The 21,107-nt window shown below is 38.1% G+C and overlaps 1 protein-coding gene across 1 annotated transcript in view; it reads left to right on the top strand.

Moving 5' to 3' along the window:
* The window catches only part of ROBO1 (roundabout guidance receptor 1), a 295,612-nt gene that overhangs the window by 166,358 nt on the left and 108,147 nt on the right, over window positions 1-21,107 (top strand). Inside the window, exon 3 of the mRNA XM_041480287.1 lies at window positions 16,641-16,798. Within this exon, the coding sequence (XP_041336221.1) occupies window positions 16,641-16,798 (158 nt within the window). The remainder of the gene's footprint in view (window positions 1-16,640; window positions 16,799-21,107) is intronic.

Here is a 21,107-nt window from a genome sequence, read left to right as displayed (position 1 = left end):
TTCATAAATGGACAAAGCTATTTTCAATCCCTGGTACCTCATGTGGGGCTGGATCCTCTTATTGCATTCTAGGCTGTGGTGAATTTGGGTTCAACTGCTTCATTCTGACTCAGATGGTCCCTGGTGCAAAATCACAGGTGACACAAAGCAGTGCTGAATGTAGGTTGTGTAATTGCACCCCTCCACTCTTCAGTAAGGAAGTAATAAAAAAGGCAGCTCCCATTCTGTAAAAAACACGATTGTTAGTGTTAGTTAAAGTTTTTCAGGGTTTTTTTCTGTTGTGTTTTGCTTTTGGTGAGCTTTTGGCTCGGTTTGGGTTTTTACCTGAAGATTGTTCATGCGCTTTTACCAAATTCAAGAGTTTTTCCCTGCTTTTGGCATTTAGAGGGAGAACTGACTGATCTCTCCCTGATTGAAAAAAACTTTTAAGCATATGTAAACTTATGATTGCTCCAGAAACACTGTGACCTGCTTAAGCACTTTTCTAATTTAGGTTTCAATATTTCTGTTTTATTTTGGATTAATGGAACTCATGGAACATGCGAATTTTCATGATGAGCCATAGAAGGTTCTTGTTCTTTTAGTTTAAAAATTATAGTTGTCTCTAAATTAGTTAACTTGCCTTTGCATTCTTGCAGTAGAAGCTGTTTAATGTAGAAAGAGTTTTCCAAACTGTTTCAATCATACTTCTACTTGTGCACATGCCACTCTTTTTAAGCATTGCTGTTTCCTACATGAGAAATGGTGGGGTTTTTTTGGTTTTTTTTTTTTTAATGATGAAATGTTCATATTAGTTCCTCTGTTGGATTTTCATGTTTTTCAATTTTGCCTTAAATCAGCTTTTGAATTAATTTAGATCTATGTTATAGGAAAATGTAAAATTCACAGAGGGTAAGGAGATTAGGACATGGAGTACAGCAAGTTAATAAGATGAAAGAACTATGGGAACATTTAACCATGAGATCATATACCCTCTCTCTTTCTCTTTTGTTTTTTTCACTATATCTTCTCTCCACCTAAGGCCTTCTTTGCAGGGTTAGCTGGCTGATATTTAAATGTAATTTTTCAGATTATACAGAAAATTTGTGAAATTCTCCTGTTGTACTTGTGCAAGATACTTGCCTTTCATAGTGTGTTTGTGGTACTGCCTGTATGTAAAAACCTGTTACAACAGTGCCTTAGCTTTCATCGTTTCTCTATGGTGGGTTATATTGAAATAATAGTAATTCCCTTGCACACTATGCAATTAGCCTTGCTAGATGATATTGGATCCACAGATTCAGTTTCAAAGGAAAGGTTAAGACACCATAAGTATCTTTTTTCCTTTGAAGTAATGCTGTGGAGACTTCACCTGGGGATGAAAGGGTGCTGACTTCTAGGCCAGTTGGGATTTAAAGGAAGAATGCTCATATCAAATATGGGCAAATGAGATTGTTTCCATCTCTCTGCAAACAGTGCCCTATAAAACAATGATTCTTCAAAGAGATAAAGAGTTAATCAGATAGATGTTGATGGATACAGCAGGTTCACTGTCCAATCAGAGTGTAGGAAAAGAAAAAAGAAAAACAACAATCCCTTCTGGAAAAAAAATAGTCATATAAAATATACATGCATGTAATAGGATTTTCTTGATATTTATTTCTTGTTACCAGCAGTGCAAAGCTAAGACTATTCCCACTTGAGAAGTATCTTTTTAATTATCCATCTGTTTTTCCCTTACCTTTCATTATTCTGTCTGAATTGGTGGTTCTGTGTGCTTCAAATGGTATGTAGATTAATTTCAGTTCTGGAAGTCTTAAATTATTTATACTGTTTGGGAATAATGTGCATTCCCATTGTTTACAGCTCTGGTGTTTCTGATTATGTAGCATCAGTCTTGTTTTGCTGAGAGTGTCCTCTGTTGATTAACTCTCTAGGTAGTTTGATAATGGCCCATATCCAAATGATGTATATACAAATCCCAGTTGTTTCCATGAACCTTGGCAGAGTTTAGTGAGGTTTTTGTTTCTGGGTTTTTTTAGATGAATATGTAGAGAGCTTTCCTCTTTAAATTGTTTTCCTCTCAGAGATCAGATAGTTTTGTCTATCATACAGTTTTACATGTTAGAATAGCAAAGGCTACCCAGGCATGATGTGTACAGATACAGTGATAAAAAAAGTTTGACACAATAATGGGAATAAATCCTCGTGGCACTTCTTACTTCTGATAGCCAGTGCAACTTTTATAAACTCTTTCTAACTCCCTTTATTTCCCCTGCTTACTGTTACACTCTTAAGTGTTCCCATTTTAGACCAAGTCCATCAATTCAGTGAATTTGTGATATATAATACTATTTCTGTGGCTTTAGTAAGGACAAAACAGATATTTTTGTTCCCTCCAAAAAATCCAAAATATACAAATTTACAGGTACCAGTAGTGCACAAATTTTTACAGGTACCAGTAGTGCACAAATATTATGGATTTGGTACTACATAATACTCTAAATATTTGAGTTCTGAGACAAGCATCTTATTGTTGTAAAGCCAACAAGAAATACAGAAAAGACCAAGTACTTATATGCACCTTACAGTTTGCATAAACCCTAGGAGTGTCTACTATTTAAAAGCATTTTCTGCCTGAAGTAACTGTATTGTCTCAGTCTGAAAGTTCAGGAAAGCTTTTGAGTAGAGACTTGTGGTAATCTACTGAAAGGTGCCAATGAATTGCATTCAAGCACACAAACAGCAGCAAATCACTTTTTTCAGCAAAGGCAATATCTCTTTTTGCTTTAGATTCTCATATATAAATGAACATGATGACTTTGAAGGTTCTTGTTTGCTGGTTTGTGTTTTCTTGTTTCATGACAAGATAAGGCTTACATTGCCTGTTTAGTCTTCTTGCTCCTGGTTTTGTAATCACTACCCAAAGTCAAAGCAATAAAACAATGTAATGTGAACGTAAAACTTCCCTGACATTTCTGAGATTGTTACGGTGGATATTATTTAGGAATTTTTATGATATCAAGTATTGTTAGTTCTACTGTATGTTCGCTCTGTGTGCAGAAAGGAGTTTCAAAGTAGTGCAACCCAAAAGAGGTGTATTTACAGAAAGAAACAATTTTCCTGAAAAGAAATGTCCGCACTGTGCATGTTTCAGGAGGACTCCAGCTGGGTCTGTTGGAACCTGATGTTCATCTTCTGGTCTAGATTCATCCATCACCCACTGGAGTTTTAATTTACTGGAAAGTCCCATAACAACAAAAATGTGTTGTCACATTGTATATCAGAAAAACAAGTGTAAGGATTTTGGCAATCGAGATAATTTTGGGGGGTTGCTTCCCTGCCCCACTCTTCTCCCACTTAAATCAGTTGTTTCTTAGTGAACTATTAAAGTATACCAGCAGTTTTATCTTGCAAGTTCAGTGGCTTCTAAGTATCTTGTTTGCCAAAATTAATAGCAATGAATTTACTTTTTTAAAACCACCCTGAAAAGGTATGACGTTCATATTTGGGCATCTACTGAAAGTCCAGACCAAGTCTCATCATGTTTTCAAGCTTACTTTTTGTGCCTAAGCACAGAAAAGAACCAGACCACTGAACTGACTTGAAGAGTGATTCAGAGTTCGTGGAGAAATGAAAGGATCCTGGTCTCACACAATACCACATTTGCTTTTTCTCTCTATAACAGTTCTGAATGAAAATTTAGGAAATTAACCTGGAGGGGCTGCTCAGCACAGGTAGGAATTGAATTAATAGAGCTGGTAGGTTGTTGTGGAGGGTATGATACACTCTGCCGTTCAGGTTTGTAAGGGCAAAGGAAATTTAGTGTAGGTACTTCTGCAAAGGGTACCCATGCTCATATGGAATCAAGAAAAAGTGTGGTCTCTTGAGTTTTGTCCAGACTAAAGTTTCATCATTTGTAGATTGAAGCACCAAAAGCAAGGGGAAAGATAACTGTGAAATTACTAAAATTTCATGTTACTGCTGTAACATGGCAAGTTTTTGAGGAATTGCATGGTACTGCAGTTTCTCCCAGGCAAAGAAAGAAAGGGAAATGCAATATTTCCCCCATAAGTACTCACCGCCTTGATACTTTTTGCCTTTCACAGCTGTTTCTATTGTGTTGCTTTGGATGCATTTATAAGTTCCCATTTCATACAGTCTAAGCTCACTTGCAGTGATCCATCTTCCTTTTGCTTTGGTGGAGAATGCTGATGTGTTGTCCTGCATGCCACAGCCAGCCCACTGTGCCTCCGAGCATCTCAGAGTTGGACACTGGTGGATGCTAGCACCTCTTTTGTAGCTGTTATTAAAGATGCTATCTTTAGCTGCAACACTGAAGTTATGCAACTTCATGTTCCCTGTGTATTAAAGTATTAATGAAAACACAGGGTAGAAAACAATGAATGGGACCTGATATAAAGGGAAGCATTTAATCAAAATTAAAATCTTCAGTAATGAAATCTGCCTGGCTTTGTGCACATTGGTGTTCATGCTGAGCATCGCCCTCTGTTTCCTTTTGATAATTCTGATTCAGACTTCTGGCTGCTGCCTTGCCACATGGGGGGATCCACAACTCCGTGCACTCCTTCCTGCCAGCAGTACAGCAGACTCTGCTAACAGGCAATGTTTCTCTGATTTTTTCCTCAGTAGCACTTACTGTACATTAAATATTAACATATTGATCAACTGGCGCTTTGCCTTCGAATATCTCATAGGGACTGAAGCCAGCATGAGAGTCCAAATGCAGAAGTACTTTTCTGTACGATTTTACTGTCTTTTGCCATTTACAATAGCACATAAATCTCCAAGAGCTGCAATTCAGAGTTCCAGCTTGGTGAATTTGGTGTGTCTATTTGCTTTCAAAACCATTTTTCATTGTTTTAGCTATTAACTTTGCTACTTTTTGTAATGCTCTTCATAGGATTTTATTATATTTGAAGTCTTCAGATGGTTTCCTAAATTATAAAATGTCACTGTAAATCATAAAGATGTCTGTCTTGAGATTTTTCAAATTCTGAACAATAAAATAATCGAGTGTGTGATATTTTGCCGTGCCTTTGTGTAGCGGGAAAGCAGAATGATTCATTTCTTAGAATATGCCTGAAATAGAACAAATGTTTGCCTGTATCATTTGGGATCTAACTGAAAGCAGTTAATTGAATTAGATGAGGACTATATTTCTCTATGACCTCTGCGTAAGGCTGTCTGCCATTTTCCCCTGAGGTAATTCCCTGCATTGTTTTCTAAAACCAGCAAAAGTAATTTGGAAAGTATATGGTATTTGGCATAAATGTAATTTTGAAATGGTTTATCCATTTCTACCATGGCAATCTCTTGTCACATTACATCTTGAATGTTTTAGGACGTGAAAAACAGGATAGCATTACCACAAGGATGATACAGTCACACATTGGGGAATGCAGGGTATAATTGATGAAACATCTACTATCTAACTGTGGTATGTCCTGCTGTATAGCAGTCTGGAGAGCTGAACAAAGACAGTGGAGCTCTGTGGTCTGTAGATTCTGCCAAGACAATAAAATTGTATACAACAAGAGAACAATAGAACAGAATTAAAGTGTGTGTAATAGTTCAGCAACATTTCTCAGCTGTGTGGCCTTGCTGTCGTGTGTGGTGCCAGCAAATGCTGTTCTTAGCTCTGCTATTATTTAGAATGAGCCACTCAGCCATATGAAGTGCCTGCATCTTGCCCCCTCTGACTGATGTTTCAGGCTTGACCTCATGTGTAATGGAGGAATATAATTTTCCGGAATATTAAAGAAGCGACTTAGCTGCCTGAATGTGATAATGATACTGTATATTCTGTGATATTAAAATGTCATTTTTTTCAACCACTTTAAGAGCATAATGGGGATTTTTTTTCTTGGAAATAGGGTCCTTTCAAAAAATGTTGATGGTAGTGGTACAGTTATAACACCCTAGAATTTGCATGCTAAGCAGAAGGATGGGGCTAAAATTGTTGTGTGGAGGCAGCACCTTTAGCAGAACACTAACACAGGGCATATGCAGATTTAGAACGACTGCAGGAAAATTCTTATCAAGGGCAATGGAAATCTTTATTTCTTTGCACATTTCCCCTCTTAAAAGTTTTTGACTTATTCAGAGCAAAAGGATGATTATAAGCAAACATAAAAGTATGGTCAGCATTTAAGTCCTTCATGTACTACAGGAAAAGTGATGCCAGCTTCATTGGCAAGGCTCTGGAGCAGCTGCTTCTCCTCTTTTAACTGCGCAGGTTACAACAAATGAGGTTCCTTCAGATTTGGCCTGCTGAGGGAGCTTCCCTCTTAGGAACTAGGGGAGGAGTGTAGTTTTTCACAGCACAAGCCAGTGTAGCTTGGTATTTGAAAGAAACAACTTTTAAATCAATTGCAATCTAGCTTCATTTGCCATCCTAGCTTTAACCTTTCATTTAAAATAGGCTAAATGTTTGCTTCTGTCCTTGCTACCTGAATTCCTTTATTCTGAATTAGATGACAGAGACATTTCTCTATTGGTTCTTGTATTCTTCCTTGAAAAAGAACTCTCTTCTCCTTGTGAAAGAAGTTTGATGAGTAGCTAAGGAGAACACTAAGCTAAGGAGTTCTGGTGAAGTGTCTTCTCATCTTTTCTTTTTCCTTATTTGGTCCTTATATCTCTTCTTTGATTTCAGTTATCTCTCTATGATGTAATTTGAATGGCCAAGACATGCAGCCTCTTAATCTGGTTCTTTTTCTCCATTATAACCTGATCTGAAGGAAGGCCAGCACAGCCAGCAGCTCCTGGCAAACTAAACATCAGAATCTTTGTTTGGTGTGTAGAGAGGAAAATCTTTCCGTACAGAATGCGGACAGATCCCTGGCTATAAAGATGCACACCCTTTTTTGCCATATGAAAACTAGTTTGTGATGTCTGATGGACACTTCTTGGCTGAGCTGTGTGTAAAACCCCTTGGTTTGTATCCATAAATTTGGAAATATGCTGTGTTATTCATGCTGAAAATACTGTCTGTAATCCAGCATGATTTAAATAACCCCAAAACAAAATGTAGAATGTACTACTACTACTGCTGCTACTATTACCAGAAAATACCTGATGAAAATATTTAATATTTACGATAACTGAAAGGAAATAATCACTGCAGTCTGTAGAAATTAATTTATTCTTCCAGGAGGTAAATTCTTAGTTACAGTTAGTAGATGCCTTGTCCTGGAGCATAATATATGGAAGACATTGAGAGGGATTGCTCTTCCTACACAGTCAGTCAAATTAATAATTAGGTCCCTTCTCCTTATCTATTTTCAATTTTCAGTCAACCTAAGGGATACTCTCAGAGCTGCATGCCTGAGGCATCACAGGATCCTTCAGGATTTAATTAGGTTTCCCAGTGCTGCAGCATGCTCTCTGAGGCCTGTCAGTTACCCTTTCTCACAGGAGTTAAAATTACTCTTTATATGACTTATCAGATTTGGTCATTTAATTGATTCTCAATTCATCATCTAATCCATTTGCAATTTCCTTTCCACACATGGAGATACTTTTATAGGCTGACAGCTATGTTCCCCAGTAAGATTCCAGGCAGTACTTAAACCCCAAATCTTAAATGAGTGAAATAAATTCAGAGACTGAGTGGTTTCCATAATTTTTTGCAATGGTTTTCAGTAACTTTCAGCCAATGGTTTTTACAGAAGTCTGTTTTATTTTTTTGGATCCTGCTTCTTAAGCATGCCTTTCTTTCTATTAACAATTGGGAGTTTCTTAATGACAGTAATGAATGACAATAAATATATTTATTTTAAAGTCCTTCTATGCAGTCATAAGTTTATTGCCAAATGCCTAAATATTTAATTGCTTTTGCAATGTAACATATTGCTTGATTCAAGCATATGACATGTATTTGCCATCAGCACCTTTTAAATATGTGATCCAGTTGGTGCAGCAGTCCTTGATTTCCTCCTACTGCAATGGATTAGAAGCAGGGTGGTCTTTTATTTGCTGACATGTATTGCTGAGTGTCACTTTTCCAGAGATGGTAATTATTAACCTTCAATAGATACAAAGATCCTAATTTGATGATGCTGTATTGAATCATCAAATAGTTTAGTCTGGAAAAGACCTTTAAGCTCATTGAATCCAGCTGTTAACTCGGCACTGACAAGTTCACCACTGAACCATGTCCCAAGTGCCACATGTGCGTGTCTTTTAGATCTCTCCAGTCATGGTGACTCCACCACTGCCCTGAGCAGCATCTTCCAATGTCTGAACACCATTTCAGTGAAGAATCTTTTTTCCTAATACCCAACCTAAACCTCCCCCAACCTGGTGCAACTTGAGGCCATTTCCTCCTGGTCCTGTCCTGTCTTGCTACCTGGGAGCAGAACCCAACTCCCACCTGGTTGAAACCTCTTGTGAGGGAGCTGTGGAGAGTGTGCGTGTCTTTTAGATCTCTCCAGTCATGGTGACTCCACCACTGCCCTGAGCAGCATCTTCCAATGTCTGAACACCATTTCAGTGAAGAATCTTTTTTCCTAATACTCAACCTAAACCTCCCCCAACCTGGTGCAACTTGAGGCCATTTCCTCCTGGTCCTGTCCTGTCTTGCTACCTGGGAGCAGAACCCAACTCCCACCTGGTTGAAACCTCTTGTCAGGGAGCTGTGGAGAGTGATCCCCAGGCCTCCTTTTCTCCAGGCTAAACACCCCCAGCTCCCTCAGCTGCTGCTCATCAGACTTGTGCTCCAGACCCTTCCCCAGCTTCATTGCCCTTCTCTGGAGACAATCCTGCACCTCAAGCTTCTTGGAGTGAGCAGCCCAAGACTGGATATAGGATTCAAGGTGTAGCCTCATTATTTCTGTGTACAGAGGGACAGTCACTGCCTTGGTCCTGCTGGTCACTCTTTTCCTTTCTCAGGCCACGTGTCACTGGTCTTCTTGGCCACCTGAGCACAGCCTGGCTCATGTTCAGCTGCTGTCAGCCAGCACCCCCAGGTCCTTTTTGGATGGGCAGAGAAAAATCAATCAAAGCCATGATTTTTTAGAGAGAATCCGTTTTTAAAACAACTTAAAGGTTACAGTAATGGAGACAGTACATTCTGTTAATGTTTTAGAAGTGTGGTCTAATTTCACTGCTGCTGTTTTCTACATCCATCACTTATATTTAACTCTGTTGTCTTGGTTCTGTTTGTCAGTGCCATGTTTCTTTTTGCTTTGACTTTCACTTCTCTCTGCTGATGTCATCAGCCAGGTGGTACTAATAATGTACTAAATTACATAGGCTGGTAACATGAACTTAATGCTGCTTTCTGACACCTTTAATCTGTTAATGTTCTTACAGCAGAATGTGGTACAAGATTCAGTAAAATCTTTAGCAGATCTGCGTGCTTGATGAGAGGCAATTTCCCATTGCTGGAAATTCTGTATTACTCTGCTGGGTAATAGGAATGAAACTTTTCTGAACTAAAGCATTTGGATATACCATTCACTTTTTAATTAATTCTTTGAGTAATTTTTTTTTCATTCATTCAAGTTAAATGCTATTTTTCAGTACTCTTAACTCTTCCAAATTTAAAGTACTGTTAAAATTTCTATATGCATTCTTACGATGTCTACCAAACTCTAAAAAGTGATGTCATTTAAAATTTAAAAATAAATCATTGGCAATATGAGAGCCATAATATGAATAATATGAAAGCATAATATTAAAAGGTAGTTCTTAAATTGTTTCAATAGCTAAAAGAAATTTGAAATCCTTTGAAATCCATTTTGAAATCCCTTCTTACATTCATTAACCCTTCAGTTTCTTCCATAGTGGCAGAATGGAGGACGTATTTATGAACCAGCTGTTTAAACTAAATTAGTTGATCTCAGTGGTAATAAAGTAAAAAAAACCCACATTTGTTTTACTGAAGGGTTTTAATGTTTGTTTCCTTTCACTAAAGGAGATCTTGAAATAGAAATGTGTATAATGTTGTGATCTCAATTACGTAGACTCAGAGACTCAAGTAAAGATCTGAACTAACTCATAGAAATACATGTGACTACTAAGCCAAAAGCCTTTTGATTTTAAAGTGCTTTTGTTTCTTCAGACTTTGGGGTGGTAAAGTTTGCTAATGGGCAGAGTTTAAAGCAGAGCAGGACAGCACTGTATGAACAGATGGTGTTGAATGTGTGGTCATAAATGTATAGCCAAGGATTAAAAGTAGATCTCTTTTGAGATGGTGTCGGGTGGTGGTCCTTGCTTTAGAATCAGCCTCTTTGCAGTGAGCAGCCTCCTCTGTCTGGAGCCTCTTTGCTGTGAATTCTCAGACTTTGCAGTCAGAGCAGTGGCCGCGTGTCCAGTGCTCATGCAGTTTTTGATGTTCAGAGAAGGCTGGGAGTATATTAGAGATGTGGATACAGAACTGATTGGTATCTGCTCACCTGCAGTAGGCTTTCGGTCTGACTGAGCAGGGGTAGCAAGAAGTCAGAGTGCTGCAAGGTAGGAGATATAAGAGAATTGGAAATGATGGAACTGAGGAGCTCTGGGCATGCTGGCTGTGACTTCCAGCCTCTTGGAGCCTTGTGGAAGTGTAGACATCTTCTGAAGCATTCCATATGGCACTGCTGGACTTGGTCAATGCATGGAATTATTGCCTGCATTACATGAGTGGTCTTGTTAGATGATCACAACAGTAATTTCTGACTATTTATGGCTCCACTCCTTCTGTTCCATTTTAATGACTATTTATTTTAGTTAACACCAATGTTGACCTGGTTTTAACACCTTCAGAAAGGAAAAGAAAGCGTTTTTTCAGGGAATAAGTTTTTGCTTTAACTTTTTATGGCTGCATGGAGACTTTTAGGGAGGTCTCTTCAGAAATAATACTTCTCATTTGTAAATTATCAAGTTTTTTGGTCAAACCAGGTAACAGTTTAATGAGGTCTAAAGTATAATACAAGTAACACATGGGTTGACTTAAATTTGATAATGCATACCTTTGTTTGTTTCCTTTTTGCTTAATTAGGTGCTCTAACACTTTCCTGTTAGTGGCATGCATGTCTTAAAAAATTATATCCTGACATCTGTATAAATTTCATGCCAGCAAAGTCTTTAAACAAGGTACCATAATTCTGGCTGATGCTTAAGTTAGTTGTAATTAAAATTAAGCACCTGGTTTGAAGCACTGTTCCAACTGACAACCATCTTATATTTGAATGCCAAAAATGTCTGGTGTGTCTCAGTAAATTTGAATTACAAGTTCAGTAGGTAGTGGGGAAAAGGGATCATTGCTGATCCTAAATTACAGGAAGAGTTCCGCTTTTGAATAACAACTCAATCCTGACTAAGCAATAATTAGTTTCTCTTTGATTACAGCTTCATGGGATTAGAAGATTTATGTAACCTCCTGAATCCTATTTTTGTTTTCCTTCTATTACAGGCTTTCAAAGCAATCTCTCATTTTTGTTGTTTTGTTCATCATACTTTATTAGTCAAATGAAATATTAGGGGGAAACTTAGTTTGTAAATACTGCTCTTTTGTTGGGGAGGGAAAGGGAAACACAGAAATACTTTTTATATATTTAAAGGAATGAAAATAGTAGAATTGGTGGATATTAAAAAATATTTAAAATCTATTACAACTTTTAACAAAATTAGCCAAAAGGCAGGGCAGTGGACCACTAAGATTTGTATTTAGCTTGTTTGATGCCAGGAGGGTTTTGTTTGCTGTTAGAAACTTGCTCGTTAGCTGAGGTCTAGTTGTTCTTCAAAGAAATGTGATGAATCATTTCTTCTGTTTATTTCACTTTCTTTTTCCACCATTTTTGAGGCACATTCAAAGAAAGATTCAAACTATCTTCATGCTGAAAGAGTGGAGCTTATTGGGATGTCTTCTGTTAAATAATTGTGCCATACTTTGGCTCACCAGTCTCTCTCTGAGAAGCAGACTTGTAAAATAGTGTGTTTTGTGTGGGGTGATGCAAGAGAATTAATGGGAAGCAAGCCTTTTTATAAGAATTAAAATGGATTAAAATTGCCTTGGTCTGATTCAGAAACTTTCATCACAAGCATCATTATTTCCCTCTTCCTCTGTTCACTGGGTGACTGTGGCTGGAGGATCTTGGTTGATTAGGGAGCCTAGATATATTTTGGTGCATTGCTTTGAACTGATCTGGCATGAAGTGTTTGGACTGGAACAGATCTGTAATCAAAATTTTCAGGAAATTTTCTGATTTCCAGATCTTAAATGATACCACCTGTTAAGGCATGATATCCACAATGTCTGATGATAATTAGTGTGTTCCCTACAAATTCATTCTTTTCAAGTATTGACTAGAACTTTCTGGTTGGTTTATTTTATCTTGCATTTTATATGTCTCTTTAAAATCACATTTATTTAAAGATATTTAAAGTTATTTAAAGATAAAATGCAACAGTAATCTTTCTGAATGATCTACAGGTTATATAGGCAAAAAAATCCTGCCTATCTTCCTCCTATTTCACCCTGTAGTGTCTCCCTACTCTTTTCCCTAGAAGGCAAAGAGAACTTAGGAAAAAAGCACTGGGTGCTGCATTTGCGAAGCACTGTTTTGGTGCCATTTCTGCTTATCAATAAAATTTATGTTGTTTATCAGTAAAAATTTATCCTCAAGTGGTTGCCAGTTCCCTTCTTCCCTGAGAAAGATTCTCTGGGGAAAGCAAAACTCTTCAGTGTATTGAAGAGTACACAATATGAAGTAGTTGTGTGAGCAGTTCACTTTTAAGTGGAGCTACAAAAGTTCCTTTTGAACCTGAATAGTTCAGCACATTCTCATAGCAACATCATGGACTTGTCCCAGCTATGCTGTCATAATGGTAGCAATCATCCTTCATTGGATTTCAGAAAATATCAGGTGAAATGGTAGAAAACCTTAACCAAGGTCTGGCAGAAATGGGGAGGAGAATGTTATAACTATGAAGATTCTTTTAAAAAAGGAAAAAAATCAAATGTCTTCTTAATACATATTTTTTTCATTCCAGCTGCATATATGTAGAAAGAGGTGAAGCTTCACCGTTAGGTGACAAAAAGCATTTGCTGTAGTGGGTTGCAAAGTATACTTCTAATATAACTTAAAAAGGAAATGTTTTCTCAACTTACAGTAAACCTTGACTCATGAAGAACATGAAAGAAAAAGTTCGGGTTTTTTTCAGTAAGGGATGAAAATTTTAGATTTATAACTTCATGCAAGATTGCCAGGGCCCGAGGCAAGCAAAACAGAGCATGTATCTACTTTACAGCTGCAAAAATAATTACGATGACTATCTGTGGAGTAATCTCTAATGGATTATATTTTGTTAGCATTTCATTATGTGATGTTAGAGACAAAATAATTCATAGTAAATTAGGAAAAAAATACTTGTTTTGAAGTATCTGTGGCCTGGACCTTTGATGTCCTACTAGGCATTCTATTTAGAAGTGGTTAATTTGTGAAAGGTCTTGGTTTGCAGGCAAGGTACTATGCTTGTCAAACTATTATAAGACTGAGGAGTGTAGAAATTACAGAAGTAATTTGGTTTTATTATGTAAGTGCTGGACTTCTTTGTTGCTTCAAAGGTGCTAAAGCCATCTGAGGTGCTATCTGATAGTCCTTTCTCTTAGATTTATGAGGTCTTTCAGACTTGAAAAGCACTTATGCTTTATTAAGATCACTTGATTTAATTTTTTTGAACTTCAGGCTGCTTCTTTTTATATGTCTCTTAAATTTATCCAAGTGATACAATCTTCAGCAGTAATAAGAAGCTTCTTACTCATGGTCAAAACACCCCTCTTTCGTGTTGCAATAGAACTGTGGCATAGCAAATAAACTCTTCTGCACTTTCATGTGCTGTTGGCACTGGGAACTGGCTCTACGAGAGGGAGGGTTAGTAACTTAGGGCAATTTCTGTGTCTTCTTCTTTAATGTTCTTTAATTTGAAGAAGTGGGAAGAAAACCAAAAAAAGTAATAATACGATCAGTGGCTCCAAGCCAGATTAAGTCTCTGAAGTATTAAATAGAAAAAATTCTTGGACTTCAATAGGAGCAGTGTCCAGATATCAACTGCACTACAAGATTTATAGTGATCCATGTGTCTGGATGGCTTGAGGGTATCTTGGGAACACAGGGGATTGTCTTTGGCTGTTAACACCTAATTCAGTAAAAGCGGAACAAGGATATGTAACGTTTTCAGTGCATATGAGTAGTGTTTTAACATTCCATAACCAAAAATTAATTTTAAGTGCAATTTTGGTGCATCAGTATATCAGGGAATACAGTAAGGAAGATGTAAGAGAATGTGGGGTGAGCTTAATAAAGTTTTGTTGAAAGCAGAAGGGAGTTTAAAGGATTGGTCTTTCGACTTACCTTTCTGAATAACAGAAAATTACATCATTCCCCTTTTTAAAAACATGATGTTATAGCTGAAAATATTTTCAATTTTTCCCAAGTTCATAGAAGGAAAATCCATGAGTCTTGGCTTTTAGGAAGAGAAATACTCTGATCTTAGGTGCAGAATATTTTCTCAGGCTTTTGTACAGTAAGAAATAGGTACGGTTTTTTTTTTTTTTTTTTTTTTATAAATTCTGTACACTAGGTCTGTTGAAGAGACCTAATCTGTCCAAGAGAACATGGTCATTCAAAAGCATCTTATTGTTGTAGACTTCATGACCTCCAGGGGCTCCTTCTAATCTAAATTATTCTGTAATATCTTCTTTAAGACCTATAATTCTGTTCTATTAGTTTGTATTGTTAATGTGATAGAGACATTTTATCCTTGACTATACTCTTTCAGAGCATCAGTATGTCCTGTTTCCAGGGCATCCAGAAATTTCAGTAATTGAACTGAAATATTAGAAACGTGAGTGCTGCAGTATGGAAGGGGATTAATAAATTCAAATGTTTGGCGAGATCTGTACTATATTTAAGTCTTTTTGACACACAGATATTCTTTGTTATTTCTGGAATTGATGTCCTTTATCTAGAATAGTGGCGACATATTCTTTATTTATTGTTTTTGATTCCTGCCTACACTTCTGTATCAATGTGGAACTTTCCCAGTTGTGTATTATGTTATAATAAAGGCAGGTATGAGGAAGGTCTATATACCTCTATCCCAAAGCAGGTGACTCATTTGCCCTCAGACCACTTTAGAAGGTCTTACCAGTGTGAAAGACCTTACAGAGAGGGATGGCTTTGTGGTAGCACTGTACCTGCCAATCTGTAAGAACAACAACATTCCTTAACAGCTGACAATAAATCTCACCTGCCCTTGAAGCAGCATTAACAACCAAACTCCTGTTCACTAGTGAATGTCCATGTTTCTGGAGTCTGTGGCTTGGAGGATATGTATATATATGTATTTTTGCTGCAGCTTCTTGGCATTATTTACTGTTGACACAAGGTTGTCGCCGGTAGCAAGAGTGACATACAGCTCTGTAAAAATCCTGAGAGCCCTTTGGGTGCAGTGCGCTTTTCCATTACCCTATCCTTTGTTCAGTGTGGATGGAGGAACAGCAGTGGAGGGGACTAGAATGTTATATTTGTTATCATTTGAGTTATTTATTTTTAGATTAAACCTAATGCCACTTACTTGGCAAGGCTTAGAGATGCCATTATTCTGTTAAACCATGTTCCTGTATAGTGGTCTGTTGAGCACAGGATGATGTCTGTACTTTCCCAGAAAGAAAAATAATCACACAGCTGTTGATAAAATCCATAGTGGAAGACTGGAGGAAACTAGAGTTTCCTAGGCCTGGGCTTGGCCAAATGATGAGAAAGAACAAATTCTAGCAATTAAGCTACAGTAAAAATGTTTCTTTGTGTGCTAAGGTAGTAATCAACAAAAGGTACAAAATTCACTTCTAAATAAAGGATGTAGTCATGGTTTAGACTAAGTGACAACTGCAAGGGATCAGGAAAGGTTTTTAATATTTTTTCTTTAAAAAGACACAAGCCAAATTGCAAAGATGAGTTTGGTTAAGGCTGGGCAAATGTTTTGTGATTTGTAATGTCACCAAAGAACTGGGAGGTTTATTTAGTTCATTGATTTTTGCCCTAAATTCAGGGATGGATACAATTTGTATGGCCAGTGGCCAACCTTTAATCATAAACTTGTGAGTTACTGGCAGGCTGACCTTGTGTCTCAGGAAAAAAGAAAGCAACCTCTGCAGTACTTCCCGCCAAGTCACATTCTACCTGGGCAGAAGACACTGTGCCATCTTCAGATGAGACAGGAATCATGGAATGCTGTGTGTTGGAAAGGACCTTAAAGATCATCTCATTCCAACCCCCTGCCATGGGCAGGGACACCTTCCATAGATCAGGTTGCTCAGAGCCCCATCCAGCCTTGGCTTGAGCTTCCCAGGGATGGGGCAGCCACAGCCGCTCCATCCAGTCCATGCCAGGGCCTTGCCACCCACACAGTAAAGAGTTTCTTCCTAATATCTAATCGAAACCTGCCCTCTTTCAGTCCAAAGCCATTACCTCTAGTGCTCTCACAACATGCTCTTGTAACATGTCCCATTCCAGCTCTGTTGATTAACTTATCTGTTTGTTAATGTAAAATACAGTGACAACAGGCACCATTAAAGGCCAATACAAAACACTTTGCTGCACTATTAGTACATTATTGAGTAATTTTTTGCTTCATTGCTTTTATTCTTTCAGTTCTACGGGATGACTTCAGACAAAATCCCTCAGATGTCATGGTAGCTGTGGGGGAACCTGCAGTGATGGAGTGCCAGCCCCCAAGAGGTCACCCAGAACCAACTATATCATGGAAGAAAGATGGGACCCCTCTAGATGACAAAGATGAGAGAATTACAGTAAGTATAACAAGTTTTTCCAAACAACACAAGACTCAACTAATCCAAATTAATTTATTGTTTCTTGAGCCTGTGGGCATCTCTGGCTGTGCTGTCCTTTCTAGGATGTGTCCTCTCCTTGCCTCACAGGCAAGGGCTATTTTGCATTTAGCTTGGAACGTAACCTCTCATCTCCTAGTACTGCATTGCAGGGTATGCATTTGTTTGTTAGAGAGGCCTGTGCAAAACCCATGTTCTTCTCTTCCTCAGAAGAATTAGAAGCATGTGGAAATGAAATTAGTTATACTCATCACTGTCCTATAATTTTCATACTTTTTATCCACCTACACATTTTTGCAACCTGTAATATCTGCTTTTGGTTGGCAAGAGAAACTACAAGTAGTCTCAATGAGATCTTTTGTGATTCTGTTGAAAATAACACGTGCAGGAAAGTTGTGCATTGCATTAGAAAGGATAAAAAGGGTTTGGGGATATAGACACATTTCTTTAGAGAGATAATGACTTATCCCACCATCTTAAATAAATCTGTTTTTTCATTAGAGGTGTTGTCATACTCATTTGTATCTGTAGTTTGCTTAATGCACTTCATGACTATTCCAGAGTTTGGCTAAAGCAGCTTCTCAAATCATAAAGCTATCCTTTCGAAACAGTAAGCTGGTGAGCCTAAACATCTTGCAGAAATGGCAGTGAAAAATGGGGTTCAAAAATAATTTGCTGTCAATGTGGTGATAGGAGAAACATCTTTCAACATGAGAGAAATTGTATCATCTGAAAGCACATACTGTGCTGTTGGTACTGGAAAGATTTCTAGTGTAAAGCACGATTAGAGACACCATTTACATGTCTCAATCACATACCAAAATGAGGGAAAGTACTCTTAGACCCCAGCAACCTAAGTATAAAATTACCATTTTGGTTTGAGATTGAAATTGCCTGTTATTCCATTTATTTTTTACCAACAACACAAAGCCCAGGCATTCTGCAGTTGTGGCGTATGCATACATTTAAATTTTTAAGTACCCTACCCATCCTATACTGATTGCTGGCTATTAACTCTATTCCTCCAATCATACTTGCTAAGAACTTGCAATTTCCTTTTCAAATCTCCTTCCAACCGTGACAAGTCAATTGACCTGAGATAAAGAGAAGATTCCAATGCTACCTATGTTCTTTTTTCCTCCAGGAAGCGCTTTCTAAACTTGCATTTTTTATTGCTGTAGTTTATTCCTGCAGAGGATTTTTAGGTGTTGCCTATTAAGTACATTTCTTTTGTTATACATGAAAACTGTTCCAGCTGCCAGAACAAAGAAACACCCAGAACAAGGGTAGCTATCACTGACTGGCAGTGTCACCTGGAGTCGTTAAAGCTTTTCTTAGGATTAAATAAAGCCCCTTAGTTTGGTTTTATTTTCTGGGGTTTGTATCAAACACTCACCCACACAGTATTCTTTCACCATGTCATCTGGCAGAGTTGTTTGTTATCAATGTCACCTCCCAGAAACAAATGAAAGTGACTTTTGATGTAGGTGTAGATTCACACTTGTTTCAGGTACCCAAATGGGGTTTTGTCTCCAGAGGTGTAAATTAACAGAGCTGCCGCAGCCCAGCTTAGCCGTGTCATATGTGCCTGGCATTGTCCTCAGCAGCACTATTGATATCGTGGGGGCTTCCTCACACAGGCCAGAGAGCCTGGAGCAACATTGTCATGCAGATTTGCATCCTCTTACAGCTGTAGCAGGATCTTGCCAAGTGGATAAATATGCATTCAGATGTACCTCTTTACAGCTTTGCAGTAACCATCTGTATGATCTTGCTAGTGGCTGGGAGGGGAGTGGGGATTGGGACCTGGAATGGACAACTTATTAAAGGGCAGATGGGAATGAAATGCTAATTGTGAAACCTGACGTAGAATAATTCCATTTCTGTTAATTTATCTCCTTAAAGGCATTTTATTAAAAATTCTATTTGGCAACAGGAATGAAAAAAAAAATCTAGAAGAGTACAAAAGCTGAAATAAGGATGAAATTATGGGGTTTAAGTAACAAATTTCTTTTTTTTTTTTCTTCTTTTTTTTTCCTTACTAGTTGTCTATTTTTAAAATGAGCACCTACCTTCATGTGGTGGCAAAATTTTGATTAACTCAGTGGCAGTAAATTTCCATAATACAAATGTGATTTTCTTCTTTTTAGGCCATGAAATTAGCAGATCAGGAAATTTCAAACTGTATGTCTTGGTGTTCAATGCATATGTAATACCAGTGGGCATTTAATTAATGAAAAAGCCTCAGTGGCTCCACTTCTAAAGCATTTCCAGTTGTTTTCATCTTATGCCTTTGTTGATCTTTGATTCATTACAATCTTAAGAGTTCTGTAAGTGTCAAAGGCTGCATGAAGCACATTGTATTAATGTTTTCCTTTCTGACAAGAGATTTAAAATAAACATTACGACTGTGCTTTTTCTGAATAAGGCATGATGCTTGAAATCTATTTTGATTCATATCTATACCTTCTTCAAGAAGATGGTATCTCCATGAAGCAACCTTATTTTTAATATATGGAAGCATTTTTTCTCCTCTGCAATGACAGTGTCATCTATGAGTCAGAAAAACTGGACTTTTCAGAATGAGTACTAGGAATGCCAGAGAAACAGAGCTAGAAGCTCTGTTCCTGACTGAGAGTTTGAAGAAGAAGATGTAGATAAATAGCAGATAAATAAGATCCAAGTTAAGGCATGACTTCTTCAGGAATGCAATAAAAAGAAAATAATATTTTGTCCAGGGTAGAGTTAAGGAAATCAATGTGTTTATGTAGGTGAGATAATAAAAATCAGTCTTTTCATATTTTTGGTCCATTTGTAGGGCAAATAAATGTGCTATGAAGAGAAAAAATTGCATATGTCTTTTAGGTTATAAACTAGGGAATGGAACAAATAGGAAATGAAAGTTAAGGGTGAGGGCAGACCTATCTGTGAAGGGGTTTATAGAAGCAGACATTTTATTTCAGCAGAGCTCTCCCAGTAGTGCCCAGTTTTAGAGACTTGGTGTAGGCTTTTCAGTGCACAAATGTCTGCTGGGTAAACCTGATGAAGAATCATCACCAAAATTTCTTCTCTGTCTACTCTTGAGTTTTGTCTATAAACAGTTTTCTCAGTGCATTGGGCTCAACATGATTTTCCTCTTGTGTGTTCTGTACACCATGGTATGAAAGCAAATGCTTGATGTGACTAATCCCTCTCCAAATATTACAAATGAAGCTGGAACAGTCTTGCCTGAGAAGCAGACACTTACCTTTAGCTTAATTTATTGAATTGGAAAACAGTTATCATGGAGACAGAGAAGAACTAGTATGATTCCATGCTCATCTAGTTAACTTTTCTCCTGGGATTACTGTGGAATCAGGAATCCCTCCTTTTATATATATGTGTGTATATATATATATATATATATATATATGTATGTATGTATGTATGTGTATAGTTGAAAAGGGGTGCCTTAGCTCAGTCCGGTGAATAGCTCCAATTTCTCACTGCACACAGTGTAAAGCTCAAATGTATTTTTCCAGTTTCTTACATGATCCATCTGCACTAGGAGAGGCTGTGGGACACTCCTGTTGGAGCTGAGACTTGGTGGAGAAGGAAGGTGATGGGTGTTGTCCATGAGAGAGAGAGAGAGAAGGGAGCGCACCAGGGTGTGGATGTTCCTGGTTCTGTTTCCAGCCGTTCTTGGTGTTTACACATTTGGCACTGGTGAAGTTCATAGACTTGCCCATTGCTTGGAGCAAGGATCTAGGCCAGGGCTCCAGGCTTCCAGGTATCCTCCCCAGGAACAGCCCTGCTCCCAGCCCAATCAGTCTAGCCATCTTTTTTGCATGGCAGCACAGCGTCATTAGGACATAGCCACGTGTGTCACCTTGGTGCCAAAAGCTGTGAGTTTGCATTCCCTCAGGCTGAGGAGGAAGTGCAGTCAGTGGAGTTTCTGCTGACTGCTGTAATCACTGGGTTTGGTCTTTCCAAATGTATTTTGTCTGGATGCAGTTGGCAGAGTGTCAGTGGCTGCGAGTGCCACTAGCAATGGCTTGCTCAGGCACTCACAGTAATCACAGTGAATGTTGGTTGCTTGTAAGCCTGTGAATTCACTGTGCCTCGATTCACACTCTTCTCACCCTGTACCCTTCCTGCTGTACCCCAGAAATGTCCCACTACTTCTCAAACAGTGTTCCCACTGCCTTCCTAACACACACCACACCAAATTTTCACCTCATTCCCCAGCCATTTCCTCCATCTCACGACGTGTGCTCGCATCCACTCAGCC

Source organism: Pyrgilauda ruficollis, unplaced genomic scaffold (genome assembly GCF_017590135.1).
Source record: "Pyrgilauda ruficollis isolate IOZ18807 unplaced genomic scaffold, ASM1759013v1 scaffold50, whole genome shotgun sequence".
NCBI lineage: Eukaryota > Metazoa > Chordata > Aves > Passeriformes > Passeridae > Pyrgilauda > Pyrgilauda ruficollis.
This window is presented reverse-complemented; position numbering and strand designations above follow the sequence as displayed.